General features: G+C 42.3%; 1 protein-coding gene across 1 annotated transcript; it reads right to left on the reverse strand.

Annotated features, from left to right (window-relative positions):
- Window positions 1-1233: 1233 nt before the first annotated feature.
- SLC26A3 (solute carrier family 26 member 3) lies at window positions 1234-15163 on the reverse strand. The gene is made up of 20 exons (XM_066184541.1): window positions 15033-15163; window positions 14100-14239; window positions 13877-13987; window positions 13628-13785; window positions 12713-12877; window positions 11890-12042; window positions 11047-11129; window positions 10092-10239; window positions 9861-9974; window positions 9674-9751; window positions 9153-9248; window positions 8132-8238; window positions 7813-7882; window positions 7632-7724; window positions 6108-6203; window positions 5263-5496; window positions 3519-3573; window positions 2912-3057; window positions 2067-2132; window positions 1234-1456 (listed from the first exon to the last, which is right to left on the reverse strand). The coding sequence occupies exons 1-20, from the start codon at window positions 15161-15163 to the stop codon at window positions 1433-1435; spliced, it is 2268 nt and encodes a 755-aa protein (XP_066040638.1). The 3' UTR covers window positions 1234-1432.
- Between the last annotated feature and the right edge of the window lie 7247 nt (window positions 15164-22410).

Consider the following 22410-nt stretch of genomic DNA (forward strand, 5'->3'; position numbering starts at 1 on the left):
CACAGAACCTCAGCTTGTTATTTATCTGCAAATGCATGACTGTTCCTGAAAGCTGAACTTGTCTACTTCTGTCTTCAAGTTCACCTAATTCTTTCCCTATTCAAAATCTCCTCAATTTTAATACTGTCTTACAGCTTGGTTCATTAGCAGAGTTCATAAGATAACTCCAGATTAAAAAAAAAAAAAAAAAAAAAAAAAAAAAAAAAAAAAAAAAAAAAAAAAGAAGATGTTTAACAGATTTTCTTTTTAACACCTGCATACTCTGAAGATAAAAAAAAGTAAAAAATGTAGTTCTGGTGTGCGCAGAACACTATCTCCTTCCCTTCCGCCCTTCATCAAGTCCAAATGCACATTTCTGACCACCCCAGCTTGACTGAAAGTCAAAACCAGGCTTTGAAAACTAAAAACTCTTGTGATTTCAGAGTGTTGCTTCTTTCAGACTCCAGGAATGGTTCCTGGCTGAAGATTTTTATACCTCTAGTACTTGTTATGTGAAATTAAAAGTTCACTTTGGCCATTGGGTGTTCTCTGAAAGTTGTGATGTAGCTCATCTTCAAGCCTTAGACTTCCAGCAGGGGTGAATTGACAGCAGTTGTGCAGACTGGGTTATGCAGAGTATCAGAGTAGACTCTTTAAGCTGAAGCCCTCTGCCCATCTGTCCATAGATCCAGGCAATTCAGCCTGCCCACCTGGCAGCTCCACACTCACAGTCCTCCAGCCAGGTCCTGGGGACAGTGTCTGTCCACAGGCTGGGTCTCACTGACCATGAGCTACCCTAGTGGTGCATGGACAAATGCAGCCATACAGTCATTGAAACCATGGTGGTTCACTATACATGTATAAACAATGGATCACTATAAATGTATCTTCCCTTGTGCACTTTGCACAAGCCCAATCCAAATCAATGAATCATGTTTTGATCTGAAAATTGTGTGTCTTTCCTGAACAATCTTCATAATTATATACATTAGTCACTATGTACACTTGCTTGTGCTTTTGCTTGTAGTAGTAAGCTGAGAGCAAGTTTAACTCAGTCTACCAAATATCTTACAAACCATCAATGAAACTTTATACAAGTTATATACATGCTGAAGATAAAATATCAGTCCTAACTATTATTCTGTGGTATCCAATATAAGATTTCAAATATTTATAGATTCTCAAGTAACTGTACAGGTTGTCTACAAACTGTGGTATGAAATAAGAAAATCTGTGTGATTTTAGCCTCCATATATATACATAAATACATTTACATATACAGAGACACATAAAGACTAACAAGCCCATTCCAAAACCTGGAGCATAACCATATGTAGTACATCCTTCTTAAGGTATTTAAAAGCATCCTTCTGTCTTCATGCCCATCACAGCATCCATATTCATCTTCTGTGATACTCTGTTGCTGGAGGATATTATACTTAGGAAGTTAAGTCTAAAATTTTGTTTCTGTTGGAAGCTGTAGGGAATAAAAAAAAAATAAATCAAAAAAAAAATCTAAATTCTGTAAGGAATAGCCAGGGTAGGTGTAATCTGGTAAATGATGTGTAAGTGTTTGATCTCCTAAAGCATTTGGGTGGGAAGACTGGGGTCTTGCATTTCCTTCTTACAGGGTTGCCCTGTGCTGGATACTGCCCTTCTCTCTGTGATGAAAGGCTGCTTGTGCCCCTTCCTTATCAGTGTCTCCAGTCTCCCATTCTGCCTGAGACATTTAGATAAACTGGATTACTGTTGACTTCTCTGCCACAAAAGCATTCTACCAGTGACTTTATCATGGAGGAGCTGTGGTAGACAGGTGAAGCAGCCTGGTGAGGCAGCCCTTACCCTTGCCTGCCTTCCCTCTGCTCCACACACACCTCAAGGCTTGTGAGCCAAGCCCATCCCTCTTACTCCTGTAAGGCTTTGTTGTAAGTCAAATCCTATCACTAAACCGTCCAGTGGCTTTCTGCCCTGGGCTGACACAAGAGCTCACATATGAAGATGCTTTTGTTATCTGACCTAGCCATCCCCATGAGCAGCTTTTTTGGGCTGCATTTTCTACAGCTGGAGGGTCATAGCCAGAGCCTTACTGTGCACTCCCGGCTGCGCAGTCCGTTCCTGGGGATGATGACATAGTCACTGCTTCTGCCCTTCTCCTGCAACGAGCACAAGAAGTTGTGGGTTAGGAAATGGATTGCTTTTCTTTTTCTGTTTTTCCTTTTTCACATTAAAGAAGGCTTTGATTTTTAAATCTCTGGAACATGTCTGGGAAATTGACATAGAGGAAAGGAGGCTATCACTTTTGGGGGTTAGGCTTTTATGACCCCCACCATATCTCTGGGTCACAGTGCAGAAGATCTGGACCAGTTCAGCTAAGTGGGATTAGACAGTTTCCACATGAGCAGCATTCTGGGTCTGGTACATTTAAACACATTTATAGTATTGTATTTATTCTTACTCTTGATTTAAGAACACTCCCAGAAAGGCCATCACCAAATCTGGCAGTACTAATTTATCCACGCTACTTTAGTGCTCCCTTTGAAGACAGAGAGGGCTGGAAAGCCTATATGCAAGCAGCATAAAGTCTGCCTTTGAAGAGGCACTGCAGCAAAGGGAGCAGCCTCTGCCAGATGACCACAGAGGACTGCTGGTGGATGGGCACTGTGTTCTTCCCAAAGAGGTGACTTGAAGTCCACAGTCAGGCCAGCCACCAGTGGGAGTTACTCATTCCTTTCACAAATGGTTTTCCACACACCTGAACCAGGAGCCACTCTTGGTTTTCAATTTGATTAGAGACCAGCTGAGTTTTAATGACTGTCTTTTTGAAAATAGAGACAGTGTAGCACACACAGCTGTAACTGTGCAGGGCACTGCTGGGAGCCTGGCAATACTGGGAAGGCCCTAAAGTAATGAAAGGTGAAGACTGTAGTGTTACCTCAGCAATCTTTAATTTGGGGGAGTTGGCTACGTCCTTCTTCAGCAGTATGTGTAAAACTGCATCATGAATGGTGAGGAAAAACATGGATGGCTTAATCTCTTCATCAAAAAATGCACTTCTCTCCAGTTTGTCCAGGAGGCCCTCTGTGAGGGAACAAAACCAAAGCACAAGGTGACCCGCAGGCCTTAAAAAGGAGGAAATTGTGTATCCTGAGCATGCCCACTGAGTGAACACGGGAGTTGCTGGTATAATGCACTGTTTTATTTATTACAGAGGATGGCTTTATGGATATCAAGAAGGTGGAACACAAATGCTCATCAGTAGTTCCCTGCTCTATGCCGGGCAGGAAGGAATTTGAGTCCTTTTTCTTATTTAATGCCTAGCCCACGGTCCTGCAGCCCAGAGCTGTACTGCACAGCAGTGACCATAGGTAAAAGCAGCCATCACACACGGTCTCAGCCTTTTGGGGACAGCATGGGAGGGACAACACCTCCACTTAGTGGGACCTGTTTGCTATCCAAGACTGGAAGGTAAAACTGGGTGATCCTCCACAGCAGTGGAACAAGGCATCTGTGGTGATGCCAATGCAAAGGGAAGTACTCACCGGGTGCCCCAGCAATGTAAATGTCAATGTCGAGCCGGACAAATTCTTTCAAAGTCTGTTAAACCAGAAGGAAGCACCATTTAGATTCTGCTGGGCTTGCTGATTACCATTATAGTGACTAGCCAGAGCACATATACCAACCACTCTATGACATTTAAGATCTGTGATGGTGCCTCTAGACTCAAACTCTGTTCACATAGAGGCAGGACAATCTCTTCACATGACTGCAGACAGGGGTGGCCAAGCCTTTTGAAAAGAGGCAGTACTGAAAATGTTTAGCTCACAGAGAAGTAGGTGATCTTTCAAAAGCTGTATGGCTTTGTTGTATCTACATGATACATGATGAAACTAAAAATATTACTTCACAGTCTTCTGGGGGAGATTTTTGTAACTGGGAACTTGAGCAGAACTACAGCACCCACTGTTACGGTGAATCTTTAGTTGCTATGGAAATAGATTTACACACCCTCTGTGTCTCTAGTTAACTGCAGCTGCTACTGTTGAAAATGTTGTGTCTTTTGCTTTGTTCAAGGTTATCTGGGGAAGCAAAAGCAGGAGCAGAAATGGAACTCCAATGTTCCAACTCCAGTTGGGTGTTTAAAACCATGTTTCATATCTACATTTCTGTAAAGCTTTCCAAAATCTTTCCAGGTGAAGAAAGGGTTACACAGCCAACACTTTAATTCCAAGACAATTTATATTGATTACTTAAACCATTTCCTGAACATTTTCTATAAAAAATGTACATTCAAATTCACATTAACTCAAAGTTTGCCACTGGCCTTCCAGTCCATGTAGCAATGCCTTTGAGAAGCAGACTACAAACACAGAAAAATCATAGAATGGTTTTGGTTGGAAGGGACCTAAAACGATTGTCTTGTTCCAAACCCCTGCCCTGGACAGGGACAGTTTACACTGGAGCAGGTTGCTCAGAGCATCTTGCCATCTTGCAACTTGCCATTGAACAGTTTCAGGAATGGAGCAGCCACAGCTTCTCTGGGCAACCTGTTCCAGTATTTCACCACCCTCACAGCAAAATATTTCTTCTAATCATGACCCACCCTCTTTCATTTTAAAGCCATTGCCTCTTGTCCTGTCACTGTATACCCCTGTAAGAAGTCCCTCTCCATGCTTTTTTATAGGTGCCTTTTAAGTATGGAAAGACCATATGGAGATCATCTCATAGCCTTCTCTTCTCTAGGCTGAACAACTCCAACTCTCTCAACTTTTCCTCATAGAAGAGATGCTCCAGCCTTCTGGTCATTTCCATGGCTCTTGTGGCTCTGTTCTAAGATGTCCATGTCTTTCCTGTGTTGGGGACCCCATAGGTGATCACAGGACCTCAGGGGAGGTCTTGTGAGAGTGGAATAGAATCTCTCATGAGAGTGGGGAAGAATCACCTGTTGGTCACACTTCTTTTTATGCAACCCAGGATATGATTGGCTTTCTGGCCTGTGAGTGCACATTGCTGGGTCGCATCCAACTTTTCATCCACCAATATCCCCATCTCCTCCTCTCCAGGAGTGTTCTCAATCCACTTCCTCCCCAGTCTGTATTGATACTGGGCATTGCCCTGATCCACATGCAGCACCTTGCACTTGGCCTTTGTGAGGCTCAGATGGGCCCACTCCTGTCGAGGTCTCTCTGGGCACCATCCCATCATTCATGTGTATCCCTCAAGTGTAACTGCATTTGTAAGTTTCTCTTTTACATGATCACTGTTTGTCTTGTGAATTGTGATTACCTTTCGGAGGATTGTCATGGCAGAAAAATCGAGGAAGGACACTGGTGAGAAATCCAGAATGATGCTGTGGAGGTTGACCTGGGGCACAGTGATGCCAGGGGGGAGGTCAGTACCCCAGTTAATCCGAATAGGCAAGTCTGTCATGATGGTGGGCTGGTCCAGCTCCTCTATCTGGTTGTTGTCTAACTCTTCATCTGACTCATATGTAGGGTTAGCCATGCAAATCAAGCCTTTCTGTGTTGACACATAAAAATGTCATAATTAGTTTTCTTCTTTAATACCCAGCCAGGGTAGTGGTACTTCTTACACAAGGGCAGGAGTAATGGCAATGCACAACTGATCTTTCCATGAGACAGAGCAGGACCCATCTGGAGAGTGCTGTCTCTCCCTTGTCTGGAGAAGTATGGAAATTATGTAATCATCATCATAATCACTTAATGATGGCTTTTTATTGTTTCCTGAAGCCAGCTGTCAGATACATTTTAATTCAGTAAGTTTGGAACAAGTCAACAGAAGGCATGCAGGATGTGAGCTGGGAGAAAACGAGCTTTTTCCTACCATCAATGCAGAAAGATATTCACCTCTGTGGGATCTGATCCTGCTATTTGTTGACAAGCAAAGCTCCAGTGGACATGTGCAAGCTCTGCCCATGGTAAATCTGTAGGTCTCTAACTGTGAGAGCCATTTAAAGTCTTGGTTTTTAAATGTGTTTATGTCATGAAGTGGCAACTTGGGGAATAGTGTATATAATTAAGAAGGGAGGCTATGAGACCCTTCTCTGCCATGTAAAACCAGGGAGTTTGGTTGTAACTCCTCTCTCACCCCCGGGAGGTTGTCTTACATACCGGTGTCACTTGCAGCTCTCCTTTCTTCAGCATCTTCCTGATCTTCCTCAGAGCTTTATTGCGTTTCCTCAGGACTCTCTGTGGGTTGAAGCCAACCTGCAAAAACAGCAGTTTGAATAATTATGAAAAGAAACACCTCTGTGACACCAGGGGAAGGACAAAGTATCTCACACGGTTTTTCATTACAGTCATGATGATCATAGTTTGAACTTGATGTTGTCTACCACTTTTCACAAATTCACACAAGGGCTCTTTCTAAGTTGGAAGGATGTCTACAGGAATGGCTACAAATGAGGCAGGGCGACCTGTATTGCCTCAGGACACCAGCATGGACAGCATTATAGCAGTGACAATGCTCAGCATAGGCCAGTAACTCCAGCAGGCTGGCACAGTACTGGCATGTCCTACTCATCTGTATTATGAAGTGGTCACCCAGGTGACCAAGATTAGAGAGCTCATGGTTTGTATCTGCTTTGTGGGTCATTCACCCACTCTTTTTCCTGAAGAAGAAAGCCACATTTCATCATGTTGGCTGCCAATGTCTCTTAAACCTCTGAGCTGATTTTAACAGAATTAGATGGCAGGTAAATTCGGCTAATAATAAAATTAGGCTAAAATACTAAATTCCTGCAAGTCTTCTACCTCATCCATCTAGTGCATAGAGGACAAAGGTGTTAGAAGTATCTGTATTGGTAGAGAAAGAGTGGTGTGAATATCTGCAATCACAGAAAAAAAAAAAAAAACACACAACAACAAAAAAAAACCCCTTCAGGCTCTTCTAGGGGGAAAGCCAAGCACATGCAGAATTAATTGTGTCAGGTTCCCTCATTTCTCTGCCAGTTTCAGTCCTTTATGTGAAGAATGAGCTGTTCATTACCAGTGCTCAAGGGAGTCACTGCTTATCAACTCCCCACTAAGAGCAGCGGGAAGGGGAGGTTATGGTGCAAGCTGTGTTCGAACTGGGGATGGTGGGCCTCATTCACATCGTGGGGGCTCAGGGGTCCTGGATCTCTGTACTGGTTATGGAAAGTCTGGCTGCATTTACCAGTTTTTTATGCAAGATGTTAAGACCTCTTTGATAGAATTATTCCATTTGGCATTCTTCTGACTGTTGTGGTTACATTCTTGGGGCAAGATGAGTAAACTAGAATTTATTGTGTGTAAATACTACAAGAGAAAATGAAATGAAATGAAATGAAATGAAATGAAATGAAATGAAATGAAATGAAATGAAATTCCCTTTATATTATCTATGTTTGCACTCCTTTCTTCTTAAAATATGTATTGTTATGGTATGAGTATAAATATGGTATAAACATTGCTACGGTGTAAGTTCAGCATGAGTCAGGATGTTCTCTTTCTCAGAAGTGTGTGCATACATGTTATATTAAAGTAGTGGCAACAGTATAATGAAAATTCACCCCTGAACTGTAGAATGACTGCATATATAGTAGTTATTGGGAAACTGTATCCAGCTTAATGTGTCCTGCCATTCATATGTTCATTATAGCCCCAGACACTTACAGCAGTGATGAGTTTCTCTCTGAAGAATTCAATATTAGCAAAGAATATTGGAGAGGAGCATCTGAAAATCTTCACTCCCTCTGGCTCATAGATCTGTAAAATGAAGCAAAAGTGTCAGTAGCAATGTTTGCTACAGAAGCACAGGTGCAGCAGGTGGTAAAAGAAATGAGACATTTCTTACATCAGAGTAATCCTTCCTGTTTCTGTAGATGTTACTTCTCCCAACATTGGCCAAAACAGTGCAGCTTGGACTGTGAACAAACATACACACAATTATTGGTGTCCCACATCAAAACTTGAGTGGTGGGAAGGATCAAATGAAACCATCTCAGCTGGGGTGGCACATTGAAGTAAACCCCACATCCAAAGGTTTACGCCTGTAAATTATTTTTCCATCCATGATTGCTGGACACACCAAGGGCTGTTTTCCTTCTCTGTACAGAGGGAGATAACTTGTAAGAAAAGACCCTGGGATATCATTGCATTCAACAAGTACTCACATCTGGGAGCGGATCACCACTGTCAGCAGCTGGAATGCCACAGCAGTTGCCAGTCCAATGTCCAGGCCAAGAAAGACAGCAGCTAAGAAAGTCACCACCCATATAACCTGTAAGGAGACAGTGGATGACAACATTATAAGCCTGTCAAGAACCTGGGTCATGTGCTCAGGGTGGGAGCAGGAACAGATCTCAGATGTGGTCCAGGATGTCCATCTGCTTTTGGTGAGTTTTTTTTTTTCTTGTAAAACAGGGCCAGAGTCACCAACCAGAGCATCAGGAAGTATTTCTAGGGACAGCAATTTCTAGATAATAAAGGCTTAAAATGGGATGGGTGGTTCACTAAAAGCGCAGTGAAAATCCAGCAGAAAGGCAAGATTAGAAGTAAATCTGGCAAAGCTGAGAGTTGTATATATGTGCAAATATAGGTGCTGCGAGTGTGCACGACTGATTGACGATTAGATAATACTGAAGAACTTATAGCCACAGAGCTCAAAGCATTTTCATGGGCCAAATAACTGCTTGATAGCTGGGAAAACTGAGGCCTGGAACCATTTGTGAGCCAAAATTTTCTGAGAGGTAATGAGTCCTGTCCTCTAGCCAAAAGCTTTACCATTTGGAGGAAACCCTTCAAGTACCAGTTTTCATTTGTTTCTTGCTGTGCATCTCCCATATAACATATTGTGAGAAAGTGTCCCTGAATGCTTAGTTAAGGCAGTAGATATTTGGATATTTTCTGTTATTTAGGCATTTTCTGTAACTGTCCTCTCTATTTGATTTTATATAATGCACTATTTTAATAGATTTTGATGAAATGGATGAAAACTAAGTTAAGACTGAGAGTTGACTCAAAATAAATGGGACAAAATGGAAAACATAAGCAAGTGATATACCAGTAAAAAAGGAATGCAACTATTGTACTTTCTGTTTCATGAAGTAAAACAGGGATAAAAAAAGAGAAAAATTGTACGATAGATACTTTTAAAGAGCACTTAACTTCTGATGCTTGTGAAACTCAACTTACACAGTCATACTTGTCCTTTCTCCAGAGGATGCTCACTTCCTTGAACTGCATGAGCATTCCTTTCAAATTGCCAAGAGCCAAAGATGCAAGGACTGACTGTTGAAAAGACCAAAACACATTTTCCATGTTTAAGCAAGCAAAGAAAATGTAGAACATTAGGAATTAAAAGATCATACAAATAGGGTCAAAGTGCAGCTGAAAGGCCAGGGAGCTGCTCCTGGTGTATCACTACTTCTGGAACATCCTGGCTATGGTGCAGTGCAGGTGTCTGACTTGAGGCTGTAAATCCCACTTATTTTTGGCACCTGAAAGTTGGTGCAGTGGTTTTTGGTCTTTGGGTATTTGTGTTCCCTTTGAGGGAACAGATGTAGTGGCCCTCTCTGGCATAATGTGGGAAGAAGAACCAAGCTGTTCAAACCCTATTTGGCTCCCACTGAAGTCTATGAACACTCACAGTGTTCTCACAGAGCAGTCCTGTCTTTGGGAAGCAGGAGGAAGCATTAGATGAAACCCGTGAATACCTTCTGTAATGGTGCCAGGAGAAACCCAATGGCCAAGATCACAACCAAAACAACAACAGATGAGATAATGCCAGCAATCTGCAGGAGACAACAATTCCACAATGAATAAATGCCCAGTTATTATGGTTAGCTAGGAAAAAAGAGCTGTCTTTCATTAGGTGCCATCATGACCTGTTGTCTCCTATACCTGTGTTTTGCCTCCTGTGCTCTCCTGCACACCTGATCTTGACAGAGCAGTGCTGGAGGCAAATCCCTTGAATGATCCACTGACTATATTACCCAGCCCAAAAGCAATTAGGTCCTGAAATAAAATAAAAGAGATTGGTTCGTGACAGTTATTCACAAGGCAAAGCTGTCCTAAAATGTCTTATTCCCTATTAATGAATGCAGTATATTGATCTCTGTGTTATTTTCCTACCTGGTTGCCATCTATTGGGTAGTCATGCTTGATGGAATACACTTTAGCCACGGAGAAGGCTACTGCAAACCCAACGATGGCGATGGAAATGCCGTCACCAATACACTTCTGGAGGATGTGTACATCAGGTGCAACAGGTGCTTGAAACCTGAAAGACAAAATACTCTGCTCATTAAGGAGATGTCTAAGGGTCTTTTGCAGATCCTAGGGAGATTTCCTCTCTGGACTTTTTTTCCCCTTATTTTTTCCCAGTGAACCGAAATCTGAAGAAAGGAGACTCTTGAGCAGAAATAATTGTTCCTCTGCAAACTTCACCTACTAGCACCCCTGGGGCTACAGAGACCACCCCAGACTCTGCTGTAAATGTCTTCCTCCCTCTTTTTAACTTAACATGTGCCTCCTGATTCTTTATGCCAAAATTCTGGCATAGCCTGATGAAGTCTATATATAGATACATATTCTACATGTGGATAAATAATCTTTATGTGGCTATAGTCCTGGACGGGCAGATATTGAGGCCTCTGGAGGATAATGGTGCTGAGGAGATGCCGGTGGTTGGTCATGAGACCAGGCAGGAGAATTGTGCAGGGTCCTGGTAGCTTCCCAGGGCTGGTGGTGGTTGCCAAACTGTGCATGTACTGTCAGAGAAACAGAGGAGTTCAGGAGTGAGTAGTTCAATAAAAAGGACAAACATCAACCTCCTGCTCACCAGCTGCCTCAGAAAGTGAAGGACACAATTATTTCATGTCTCTGTGTACTCCTTGATGAGTAGGAGATGTGCTCTAGCATGTAACTTTTGTGTACTGAAAGTGTGTCATATCATTGAGAGAAAAATGTTTGTTTATCTGCTGAAAGAAGATGAAGCAGATAATTTTAATCAGCATAGCTGAACCCATTTAACACTGCTGAATTAAAGAGAATGCTTTGCTCCACTCGTGAATTGTAAGTCACTTACCCTTCCTCTAGTTTTCCGACAACAGCTACTCCAAATTTTTCTTCAAAGTTGACAAAATAGGAAATCAGTGCTGCTAAGACTGTCTGAAAGATAATAAACCACACCTCCATTAGGCATATTAAAACAGGAGTGTGAAGAATGTATTAAACACCATTACTTTCCTTCTCTTACACACTGTCCAGCCTCATCACTAGTGGCAGAATTATGCCCCAGGTTTTCACATCCCTTTGCTGTTCAGACGTCATTCATGAATGACCTTACAGGCATGGGTTTACATTCACAAATCACACAGATTGTAACAGAATATCTTACTAACAACAGAGATCATGCAACCCAGTAAACCAGGTATGTTCTAACAAGGTGCTGTAATGACTCGGGGGGGAAAACAAGTGCTGCTTGAGTCTATAGAACATCTTCCAGGATTTTAGGGGCTTGCTGCCCCTGTGAGGCTTCTTTCACCCCTCTGCTGCTCAGAGTGGGCAAAACCTGCTGCTGCTGGAGGGCAAGATAATTCTGTGTGTGGTCACAGGTGTCCAGGACTTCAGTGGCTGCTGCAGGAGTGGTGCAGAAGTGCCTCAGCTGTGAGACTGCAGCTGGCTGGTGTCAGAGCCAATTCTGCCCAAGGGAAAAAACCTCATAGTTTATAAAACCACAGATATGTTCAGTTAAGAACAGCTATGTGGAAGTAAAAGATCTCACAATAGCTCCCGAATGCTGTAAATTTTTCTTTATAGGAAAAAATGATAACGCATCATTTAATGGATTACAGGAGAAGAAATAGTTAAAACTCCACTTCCTATGTCGTAATATGGAGCAATTGCAAAATCAAAGGAAATGACTCACCACAAGGAGTTCGATCGGGATGGGAGCTGGTAACTTTTCCTTGTATCGATCGTTCATTTCTTTTACCACAAACACGATAAGCAAGACAATCAGTGATGTGACAAGGTCAGCAACATTTGTTTCTGTGATCTGGCTGAAAATGCTCTCCAGAGTCTGCAGAATCAGTAAGAAATACGTGGTGCATTAGAAATAGTTGTGCCCTGGCACAGTAGCACTATCCCTTCCAGAAGAACCTGTATCTGAAGGGCACTAAGGATTGTGCTGTTTGGGATTTACTCCCTGTGGCATGACGTGGACTGCAAGCCCCCATGAATGTATGTGCATCTTCCAAATGATGAAGCATCTGCAAAAGACCCTTTCCACTAACTTGTGACCCTCTCCTCCAGATTTGCCCTGAGGGAGGATTGGAACAACAGGCATGTCTGTGATAGGAATGAGCAATGGCATTGCTGGGCAGGTGCCTTTCTCCACTCCTTCCTTCCTGTCTTTCTCTCTCCTTTCTCATCCAACAGCCCTCACAGGGTCACATGCAAATTAAATATGTATAATAACAGTCCAGTAAAAATGAATAATTAAGGCAGAGTTGAATTGAAATATGACAACACAAAATAGTAAATATTATCTAATTATCCCAGTGGGGTGTAACTTGGTGCTTGGTAATAAATTTGCAGATTGGTCAAATACGAATAACATATCTCTCATTTTTCTCTCATTTTTCCTCCTGCTTTGCAATATTTATGCTGAGTTATTACTGCCTTGTAATACACAGTCAGAAATACATCATAGGTACATCAATAGCAAATAACGAACACCTAGCACTTACATAGATGATGCCAAGTGGTTTATTAAATCCGGGGACAGGTAGCTGAAACATGAATTTCAGTTGAGATACCAAAACATGGACAGCTGCAGCAGTGGTGAAACCACTGATTAATGATTGTGATAGATAAATAACGATGAATCCAAACTGGAAAATTCCCAGAAGCAACTGAAACACAAAATGAGCATGGGTCATTTGGATTCACTTGTGTTTTTAAGCAATCTTTGAAAGAAAGACAGACATATTTAATGAAAGCAAAGATTTTCACCTAATCTCATCCATCCAGAGATTAAGGAATGTACTGTCATCAGACTTACAACAAAAGTTGATATTTAGCAACAGAGGGCATAATACTAGTAAGAGCAATTGCTACAGCAATTAAAACCCATTCTTTTTATTTTACAGCCAAAATATACATCCTTATTTCCAGGGTTTTCAGTTCCTATATTTTCACACGGTACAAGTGTTTCACAAAGCAACAAATGTATTAGTATGATAGGAAGGGAGAAACTGTAGGAATTCTTTATTAGGGAGGAAAAATAAATTAAAAACAAACAGACAAACAAATTCAAATATTTTACTACTTCAAGCCAGAGCTTTTACTCCCCTTGGTGCATCTGCATGTTCACATTACTTTCACAGCTACGTTTTTCCTATCCAGCAGATTGTTTTTTGCTGTAGGTGTAGGTTGCAGCTGTGTGGGCTGTGGGGTCAGGGCTGTGCAAAACCAAGGATTTCACAGCACATGTGAGTGTCTGGTCACTGGAGGGAACAGATGTCTCCTAATGAGTGAGCCAGGGTCAGTTACATGGCAAGTGGAAGAAGATTACTTTGGTGAGCACAACAGCAGAAACCAGAGGAAGGTCAGGCCACCCTCCATCTATTCACAGAGCTGCACACACATATACATTTACCAACCTGAATAACCCCAGAAAGGAAGGTTACAGATGCAGCCACCATCACCCTCTCATCGTTTAATGCTGAGGTATTTGTGGAATTGCCATTTCCAATGCTGTCATCAGGGGCCAGCCTGGTGACGACTCCTCCCACCATGAGGCTCAGGACGGGGAAGGGACCTGAGCAGCACAAGGCACTTGTTAAAAGATCTGAAGAGGCAGCGTGTACTTCTTCATCAGTGAGGAGGGCGAGTGGTGTGCCTGAACTTACCCGCTGAGATATGTCTCGATGTTCCGAAGATAAAATAGACCAGGACAGGGAAGAATGCGGCATAGAGTCCATAGCTAGGGGGGACATTCACCAGTAAAGCAAAGGCCAGACCTGTAAAGACAGAGGCCCAGGGAAGGTGGCATGTGTGTTGCAGGCTGAAGCCAGCAGTGCCTTGGCACCTGGCTTAGCAGGCTGTGTCAGGACACACATTTCCCAAAGGTACCTTGCAGCACAGCTACGAGCCCTGTGTTGATGCCAGAGATGATGTCACTCAGGACCCACTCCCTGAAGCGGTATGCTGGCAGCCAGGAAACCACTGGAAACAAACCCAAAGCAATTTTTTTCACTCTTTTTGGGGAGCAGCTGCAAAGGCACAAGACGACAAAATTCTGTCATTGAACAGCTCGGCTGAATGGCAGCCTGTTTCAGAGAGGTGAGGAAAGGGGAAGAATTCAGGTTCTGGCTGCCAGCAGTCAAAAGTCTCACCTAGACACAGCCCTGATCAACCTGCCCTGCCATCTGTGCTTTAGGGTATATCCAGAGGCCTTCAGAGGTCCTTTCCAACCCAAATAGTCATAGAACCCTAGAATGGTTTGGGTTGGAAAGGAACCTCTGTGACCATCTAATCCAAACCCCCACCCCAGTAAGCAGGCATGCCATCCACTGAGTCACATTTCTCAGAGCCCTGCCGAATCTGACCTTGGACATTTCCAGGGACAGGGTCTCCACCACATCTCTGGTCTCCTCATCACCTTCATCATAAAAAATTCTTCCTGATATCCAGTCCAAATCTACCCTCTTTTAGTTTAAAACCATCATCTCTTGTCCTGCAGCAGCAGGCCATGGTAAAAAGCCTAAGTATGTCTTTTTTATAAAACCCCCTCAAGTACTGAAAGGGTGCAGTAAGGTCTTCTGAGAGTATGTGCTGCCAAGGGCCCAGAAAAAGAGAAGCTACCTTAGATACAGCTGTAGAAAGGCTTCTAAGGGTAACAGCAGTCAAAATCCATTAGAAAAATCTGACACTGAATTTAGTTAATGAATTTTCACTTGCTGTGTTGGAATGGGAGATGGACACTGTCAAGATGGAGTTCATGCTTTTCAAGAGCAGTCAGGACTGTTTCTTAGATCTAATTTAAAAAAAAAAAAATCTCCTTACCTAAAATAGAGTTTCAGATGATCCCAGAAGGTTTTATGGTATCTGTGCAATTTCTCATGCTCCTCGTTGAATGCATTCTCTGAGTAGACAGGTCTGGCTATAACATAATGGTTACCCACAGGTTCAACCATTTCTCCTGAAATGTCAGAATAGGATGGTTATTCTGTGTGCTCCTCTCTGCCCCAGGCACTTAAAAACCTGAAATGAAGAACAGGGTTAGCTCTTTATGTACTGTGAGGCAGGTAGCCATGGCATAGCTGAGTGAGCTCCAAACCGAGCATTACCACTTTGAAGATCAAAAGAGGGATGGTTGAGACACCTGCTTCACTTTGCCAAGGTGATAACCTGCCCTGCTCCTCCTCCCACTGCAGAGCAGTGTTTCACTGGAGCATGAAGTATTTCTTTCTAAAGATGCAGGCAAAAAGTGGACAAGATGGTTTTTGAGTTAATTTATCTCTGACTCAGCTGTGTACAATCAAAAACTTCCTCCCCCAAAGGAGATTAATTTCCTAAAGAACAAACAAGCAGATCCCACGCAGTTTTTCTTTGTGGCACTGCTGGGAGGGCTGGGAGCTCATGAGGGGAAAGGCAGAGCCCAGGCAGGGTTCAGCCATCTTCTCCTGGATTCAGAGACAAGGCTGAATGTATTGGGTTGGGTTTGTGTCACAAGGAGATCAGGCTCTATAGTAAAAAAGCATAATATTGCTGCTTATTATTTTTAAGATTTATTTCCGCAGATTGTCTGGACTTCTTCTCATCTGTTTCATGTTCAGGAACAGTTGTTGCAATGTCTTACCTGAATGCTACTTTCTGCCTTGTCCCAGCCCACATTTGTATATTTATGCTGGAAAGAAACTGTCTTGGGTCACTCCAGAAATGACCCCTGGAACCCACATTACACATGAGAATGAATCTGCTCATCACTCACTTCAGTCAATACCACTGGGCATTTTGCAGCAATTAATTGATGCCATCACTGTGCGGCTCACTGTGCTGTTATGTTTCTCATTACGCCACACATTCTTCCCACATTAAATTCACCTAAAACCTGTACTATCTAAAAATATTTTTCTCAGTTGAAGCCACATTTAAATATTTAATATAGTACTAGTCCCAGACAGAAGCTGTGGAACTTGCTCTTTGTAGCAACAGTTGGACTAGAGGATCATTGTAAGATCCCTCCAACTGGAACTAATCTGTTCTATCCTGTTCTATTTTGTTTTGACTCAGTGATGAAGAAGAACTGTAGGAAGCAAGTAGTCTTTTGGGACACTGATAACAGAGATTTTTTATTTATTTTCTCTCCCTTAATGAAAGTGGTCCATGGTGCCTTGGTGCTGGCTGGTGGTCTCCTGACAGATGCCTGACCACCACCAGTTCTTTGCCCATGTCCATCATCTGACTCTTGCTGAAATACCCTACATGCATTTCTAATTGAGATCAGTGAGTACTCAACATTTGGAGATAGCACAGCACAGATTTTAATGTGGTACAAAGCTATTTGCATGGTTATGAACAGACGAAAAGCTTTTAATCTATGACAATTTTGGCATTAAAATATGAATCTCATCTTGAAGCTTTGCTACAGCTCAGAGCCTATTATTGACCTATTTTAAGCACTTGCTTTTTAGTTTCCTTGTTGTTCATTCTGTGGAAATTCATAGACATGTGTCAGTAAGTCCAAACAACGTCAACAAACCTCTTAGATATTTTGTTGACATACTATTCTTGCACAAAGGATTCACTATTTTGGCAATGGGTCAAACATTTTTACTCTCTGTTTTAACATAAAAAAAAAGATCTGTAATATTTTCCAAAAACTGGCAGGCAATTATTCTAAGAGGCAAATGCTCAAAATCTAAGCTCATTCAAAACACCAGTTTTACAAAGCCAGTTAAAATCATACTCTGAATTGTAATTTTACACTACTGTCCCTCTCTCTGTTGGGACCAGAGTTCCAAAAGTGAGGCTGATAAAATTTCAATTAAAAAAAATAGTTCAGTTTATTCCCTGATAAATCATGTTTACTTAGATTTGCAAGAAGTTGTTTAATCTATTAGAGGTTTAAATAATTGCTCTGTTTCCTAGCCTGTGTGTCTGCCTTTTAAACTTCATGGCACAAAGAGGAATACTGGTGAAAGTCCTGTGGAATAGTTTTGTCCATTACATTATAGGGCACAAGATGTACTATTTGTACCCTTTGAAAAGTCCATAAGCCATAAAAATAAAAGAAGTGTATGGGTGACTCTTTCATTTCAGATTTTCCTCAGTGCTGCAGCTGCTGTAGCTTTTGAGAGTACTTCAGTTGTCCCTCCTCCTCCTTGCCCCACCATCCTTCTTTCTTCAGGCTAAATTTAATGCCCCAATCTCAGGAAGCGTGCAATAACTTCTTTACAACTCTCTAAACTTCCTTTGGTGTATTAGTGCTGGGCTTATTGAAGGTGTAAGTGTTTTGCATGTGTTTTTAACCTCCTCATTGGACCCTTAATTTACAGACTCCCTTGCGGGCCGATGGCTTAGAGCTGCAGGGGGAGACCAGGAGCCTTGCCAAGCTGAAGTCTGCATTAAACACCACGGTGCTGTGCTTCAGTGAAGTTTAACCAAGGAAGCCCAAGCACCTGCAGTGCAGTGGAAGGTGCCTTCAGCCTGTTCCCTGGCAGGTAAACAGGACCACACGGAGCAGCACCTTGCTGCAGCTAGATACCACTGCTGCTAGGCAAGCTTCTCCTGTCTCATTCCCTCTTCCAAGGCTCTGTCAGCAGCTGTCAGATACCACGACTGCAGCCAGAATTGCCTTCCTCTTGCTCACTCTCTTTTCTTCCCATAGATCCTTAAAAAGATGGGATGCCCTCAGTATAGGGAGGTTTCTTATCAGTCAGAGATATTACTTATTTTTAGGTGTTTTTTAAAAAAGGAGGATATTGTGAAAAGTACCAGCATGGTGAAAGCCAATGTTCTTCACAAATTCTCTAAAAGAGAAGTCTGCACTACACTGCCTCTCTAGAGTGCCTTGGGCTCCTTGGGGGACAAGACCAGTTCTTCTGATGACACACAAGGAACACCAGCACAGACCAAGCTTACACAGATACTGAGCAGTTACAACTTCCAGTCACTATTGACCAAGACTAGATCTGAAACAAAACTCCAGAGACAACATTCTGGTTCAGTTTTAATCCATATAGCCTCTGATCCTGTTCTCATGGTCAGGAATTAACAGCATTGCCATTTCTCATACATAAAAATCTCCAACTCCACTACTAATCCCTCAGCTCTGTGAAATCTTGGAAATGCATATTTTCATGTGTGCCATTTTGTTGAGAGGATTAACAAAGGGATATTTTTCCCTGTATTGATTTATCTTAAATATTGACTAAGAAGTACATAAAAAATGCAATTTTAATTAAATAATTAAATATTAACATGGTCCATCCCACTTTTAAACTTATGGATACCCACTTACAAATTGAACTTCTCTGTGATATAAACAATTGAAAAATACAAAGAAATTCCACAAAGGAAACGTTTACGTTTTACAAAGAATAAAACACACGACTAGAAACATTTCATTTATAAGCAATACTTCACATATCCCATAGCTAAAATGACAATTTAAAGTTGTACCTTCCTTTTATATCTTCCAGGAAGCTCTTCAGAAGAAACTAAACCAAGATTTTTTTGGATAAAGATATCCCTGAAATTTTCACAGGCAGTGCAAGTATCTTGTGCTCTTCTTCACTTCAGAACCTCCCTAAATACTGCAAGCACTTTAATAACTAACTTCAGTTAACTTTTACAAGAAAAGGAAGATTTAACTGTGGCCTTGACCATTGAGCCTATCCTCAGGAGGGGTGATAAGGAGTAATTTCTTAAAGTTCTCTGTGATATTGCTTAACTTTGTTTGGTGAACTGTTTTTGATTGGTCTGCAGAGATCATATGGGAAAATAGAGATGAATAAGAAGGACTGACTGTTGCAATCCTGTGTTGTTGCTGAGCTGAAGTGGGAAGAGGTGGACAGAACTCAGCTATGGTACCCTTCATTTCTGAAGAAGTCTAAGTCACTGATGAGGGAGATGGGCTGCTGGGCATGCCAGCTCTGAGCAAAGCTTGCTTTCCTGGACCTTTCTCCAAAGCATCTTTAATAGTCCCTAAATTGTCTTTCCAGAAGCAAGTTCTGGATTCTCAGATTATTACCAAAAATAATCTTTGCAGGGATTTCCAAAGGGCAGCAGTGACTTGCTGGAGCTGACAGCAATGGCACCCCATGGCACGCGATGGAAAGGCACAGACCATGTGTCTGGCCATGTGCTGTGGCATGGGTGAGTTGGACTGAACTGCAGGTTCCTGCTGCCCTCCACTGCCCATAGATCCCCTAGGGAGGATCATCCCCTAGGCCAAAGTGAACCTTTGGTAAAGATTTCCCTGAGATATCTAAAACCACCTAAGGAGATACATGAAATAGCATTTGAGGCCTCAAGTTGCAACTTCAGTTCCAGGTGCCTGTGTTCATGACAACAGTGAACCTTCAGAGTTGAGGTGCTGAGGACACTCCAGCATTGAAGTCTAATGAAAACCATCCTTACAACCCTTTGCTTAGGCTACACTGACATGAACACCTAGCAATGCTTCAGCTGTTGATACCCATGTTGTCAGGAAGACCATGGTTTGCCTTACTCCTCTGCTCTGGAAGTCAGAGCTTGACTTGGCCTCTGGAGACTTGAAGTTGCAGACTCTGCCCCTGAAGAAAGTTTTCTTTATCTGGTGAAAGGTTACAACATGAGGATGGGCACCCTTCGTGCCCTGCAGGATCAGTCACACACATGGGTCTAGGAGAAGAGGCAGGAGGAGCCTGGGATTCTTTCCTCAGGTGGTTTGCCCACATTTCAGTCAACTATCAGACCAAGAAATGATGAAGGAGTCAGGACCCCAATGTCCAGTCACACAAGGTGAGACCCCTATTAGACCATTCAGCAGGAATTCTTTCTTGTGCTTTAGCCCTCTGAGAGTTGTTAGAGACATCAGGTTCTTTTGAAAGTTAGAGCTACACTTCTAACCAAGGCAATAAGCTCCTCTAGTCAGTAGAGATCACAGATCACTTCCCAAACTATTGTGAGTACCTCCCCTGCACCAGCAAGACCCTGTTTTGGTAACCTCCTGTTGGCTTAAAGGATTAACAGCAGTTTGTGAAACCGACACAGTTTTGGTTTTTAATTATTACCATTAAAATAACAAACATTTAAAAAGCTGTAGAACCATAAAGTATGAAGAACCCCTTAAAAACCAAAAAGTTTAACGGCTTTTGGTTTCCATCCTCATATGGTGTGATCATAGAAGGGCTTCAAAATTTTAAATTCTTTATGTTCAGGATACATCACAAGAATCTGCAACATAAATCAGAGAACAGCTTTTTCAAGATGAGGTTTAATGCAGGAGGGACCCTTGGCTCTAAAGAAGTCGGGAGGGGCTTCATCACATCCACCTGTAAGTGTTTTGGATTATTTCCAATAATTCACTGAAGCAATAGGGTGGTATGTGGAGTGACAAAGGGAATAAACACTTCGGCTTTTCTCTTTGCAGCAGTACTGTTAAAAACATGATTTTCCCCTGATGGTGCAGAAGAGGTTTCATGCACAAGGGCCACACAGGAGCCTGGTCGCCTGTGTCCCACACTGCAGAAGTTCAGCTGTGCAAACCCTTTATATCTTTATACCAGATACTCAAAAAAACAGCTAAACTAACTAACTGGGAAAGTGTGGCCTTCTCTACCTAGAGCAGAGGAGGAAGAAACGAAAATTCCTGATTGTTCTGTCTCTCAGGCAGCCCCATAAACACAGAGAGTTCAGGGATGTAAATCAGTCACAGCCTGATCCTTTGCCAAGTCTCAAGCACTCTCAACTTCCCTTTGTTTTCATGGGAGCTCAAAACCACCCATAGCTCTTGAGAGCCCCTTGTTGAGCTAAGCTCTAAAGGGCTTAATGTGTGCTGCTTCCCATCCTGGCCAGGATGGAGAGGGAAGAACAAGTGACTGGAGGGAGATGAAGTAGCAACAAATTCTGCATAAAATTACTGCATAAAGAGTCCTAAAGCTGTTTTTCACAGATAAAGAAGAAAACAGTTCTGCTGGAGACACAGAATTTGTCTTGTGAAGAGCTCCACTTCTTTCTTCAGTGTTAAATAAACACCAGTATCAACACTGGGAGATTAGCTGGCTGAGAACGTGGATAACAGCATCAGCCCATGCAGATTTCTAGTGTTTCCCAATGTTTTCCTTCACTGTGTGCTGTATAAATCTTCTGTTCTCCTGTGTAGTTTTCTGGCAATATCCTGTCTCCTGGCCGGGTTCTGCCCAAAACCTTCAAGCAAAGTTTGCTCACAATACCATCTGCTGTGATGCTAGAGGTGGAAAACACCCCAAACTCAAGTTCTTCCAACCATTTAAAAAATGACATTTTGTTCTGCTTGGGCAGTTTAGCACGTAAAGGTTTTTGCTCAGTGGTAAGTACAGCAGGCACTTTGGGCATGACCTCTTGTCGGTTCCAGTTCCTCTCTCCTCTTTTGGAGGAAAGACAGAGACCCAGGCTTTGAATGGCATCCTTAGGAAGATTTGAAGCCCTCACTGGGGAAATTCAAGAAAGAAATGGAAAAACACTTGGCCCTGAGAGGCCTTCATGGAAAGCAGAGGTATCCCTTGTACTCACAGACTCAGGACACTGATGCCAGAAGGAAGCATAATGTCATTTCACTTTCCACTTCTTATAGTCTCTAGTACATTAGGTTTTTACAGCAAGTTTCTTTTACTAGCACCCTGAAACCCAACTCAAATCAGTCATGTTACTGTGTCAAATTCAGTGGTGAAACCTAAAACTAGGATGAGGATGAGTAAGTTTAGTCAAGATGCAAATATCAGACAAACAACATCAGAAAGGAGAGGGCAGTGAGGCTGGGTGGGAGGAGATCAATTCCATTAACAATGATATTTCTTGATTGCTCAGGTTTATTAAGACCTGCAGAAAAAGAGGGTTGGAATTTTGCTTAGTGCCTCAGGAAGAGCTGACACCCTGCTAGCATGTGAGTCACTGAAAGTTATCACTCCTTTGTATAGAGCACACTATAAGCAGGAGCACCCAGTGCTGTTATTGCAGTGCATAGTGAAGTGGAACTGGAAATTGACAATGAAAGATTGGTGCCATATTCACATACCTCTCACTTTTTATTCACACTTCTCTTATTACACTTCCCCAATTTTATTCTCTTTTTTTATGGACTTTACGGTTATTGTGCCCTGAAAGCCAGCAATCATGGCCTCAGTATTGGGTGTTTATGGGATTCCATTACACCATAATGAAGGGCACAAACACAAAGTCCTGCACATTGCTTTTC

Source organism: Chamaea fasciata, unplaced genomic scaffold (genome assembly GCF_029207755.1).
Source record: "Chamaea fasciata isolate MVZ Bird 193981 ecotype frontalis unplaced genomic scaffold, bChaFas1.0.hap1 SCAF_5, whole genome shotgun sequence".
Lineage (NCBI taxonomy): Eukaryota > Metazoa > Chordata > Aves > Passeriformes > Sylviidae > Chamaea > Chamaea fasciata.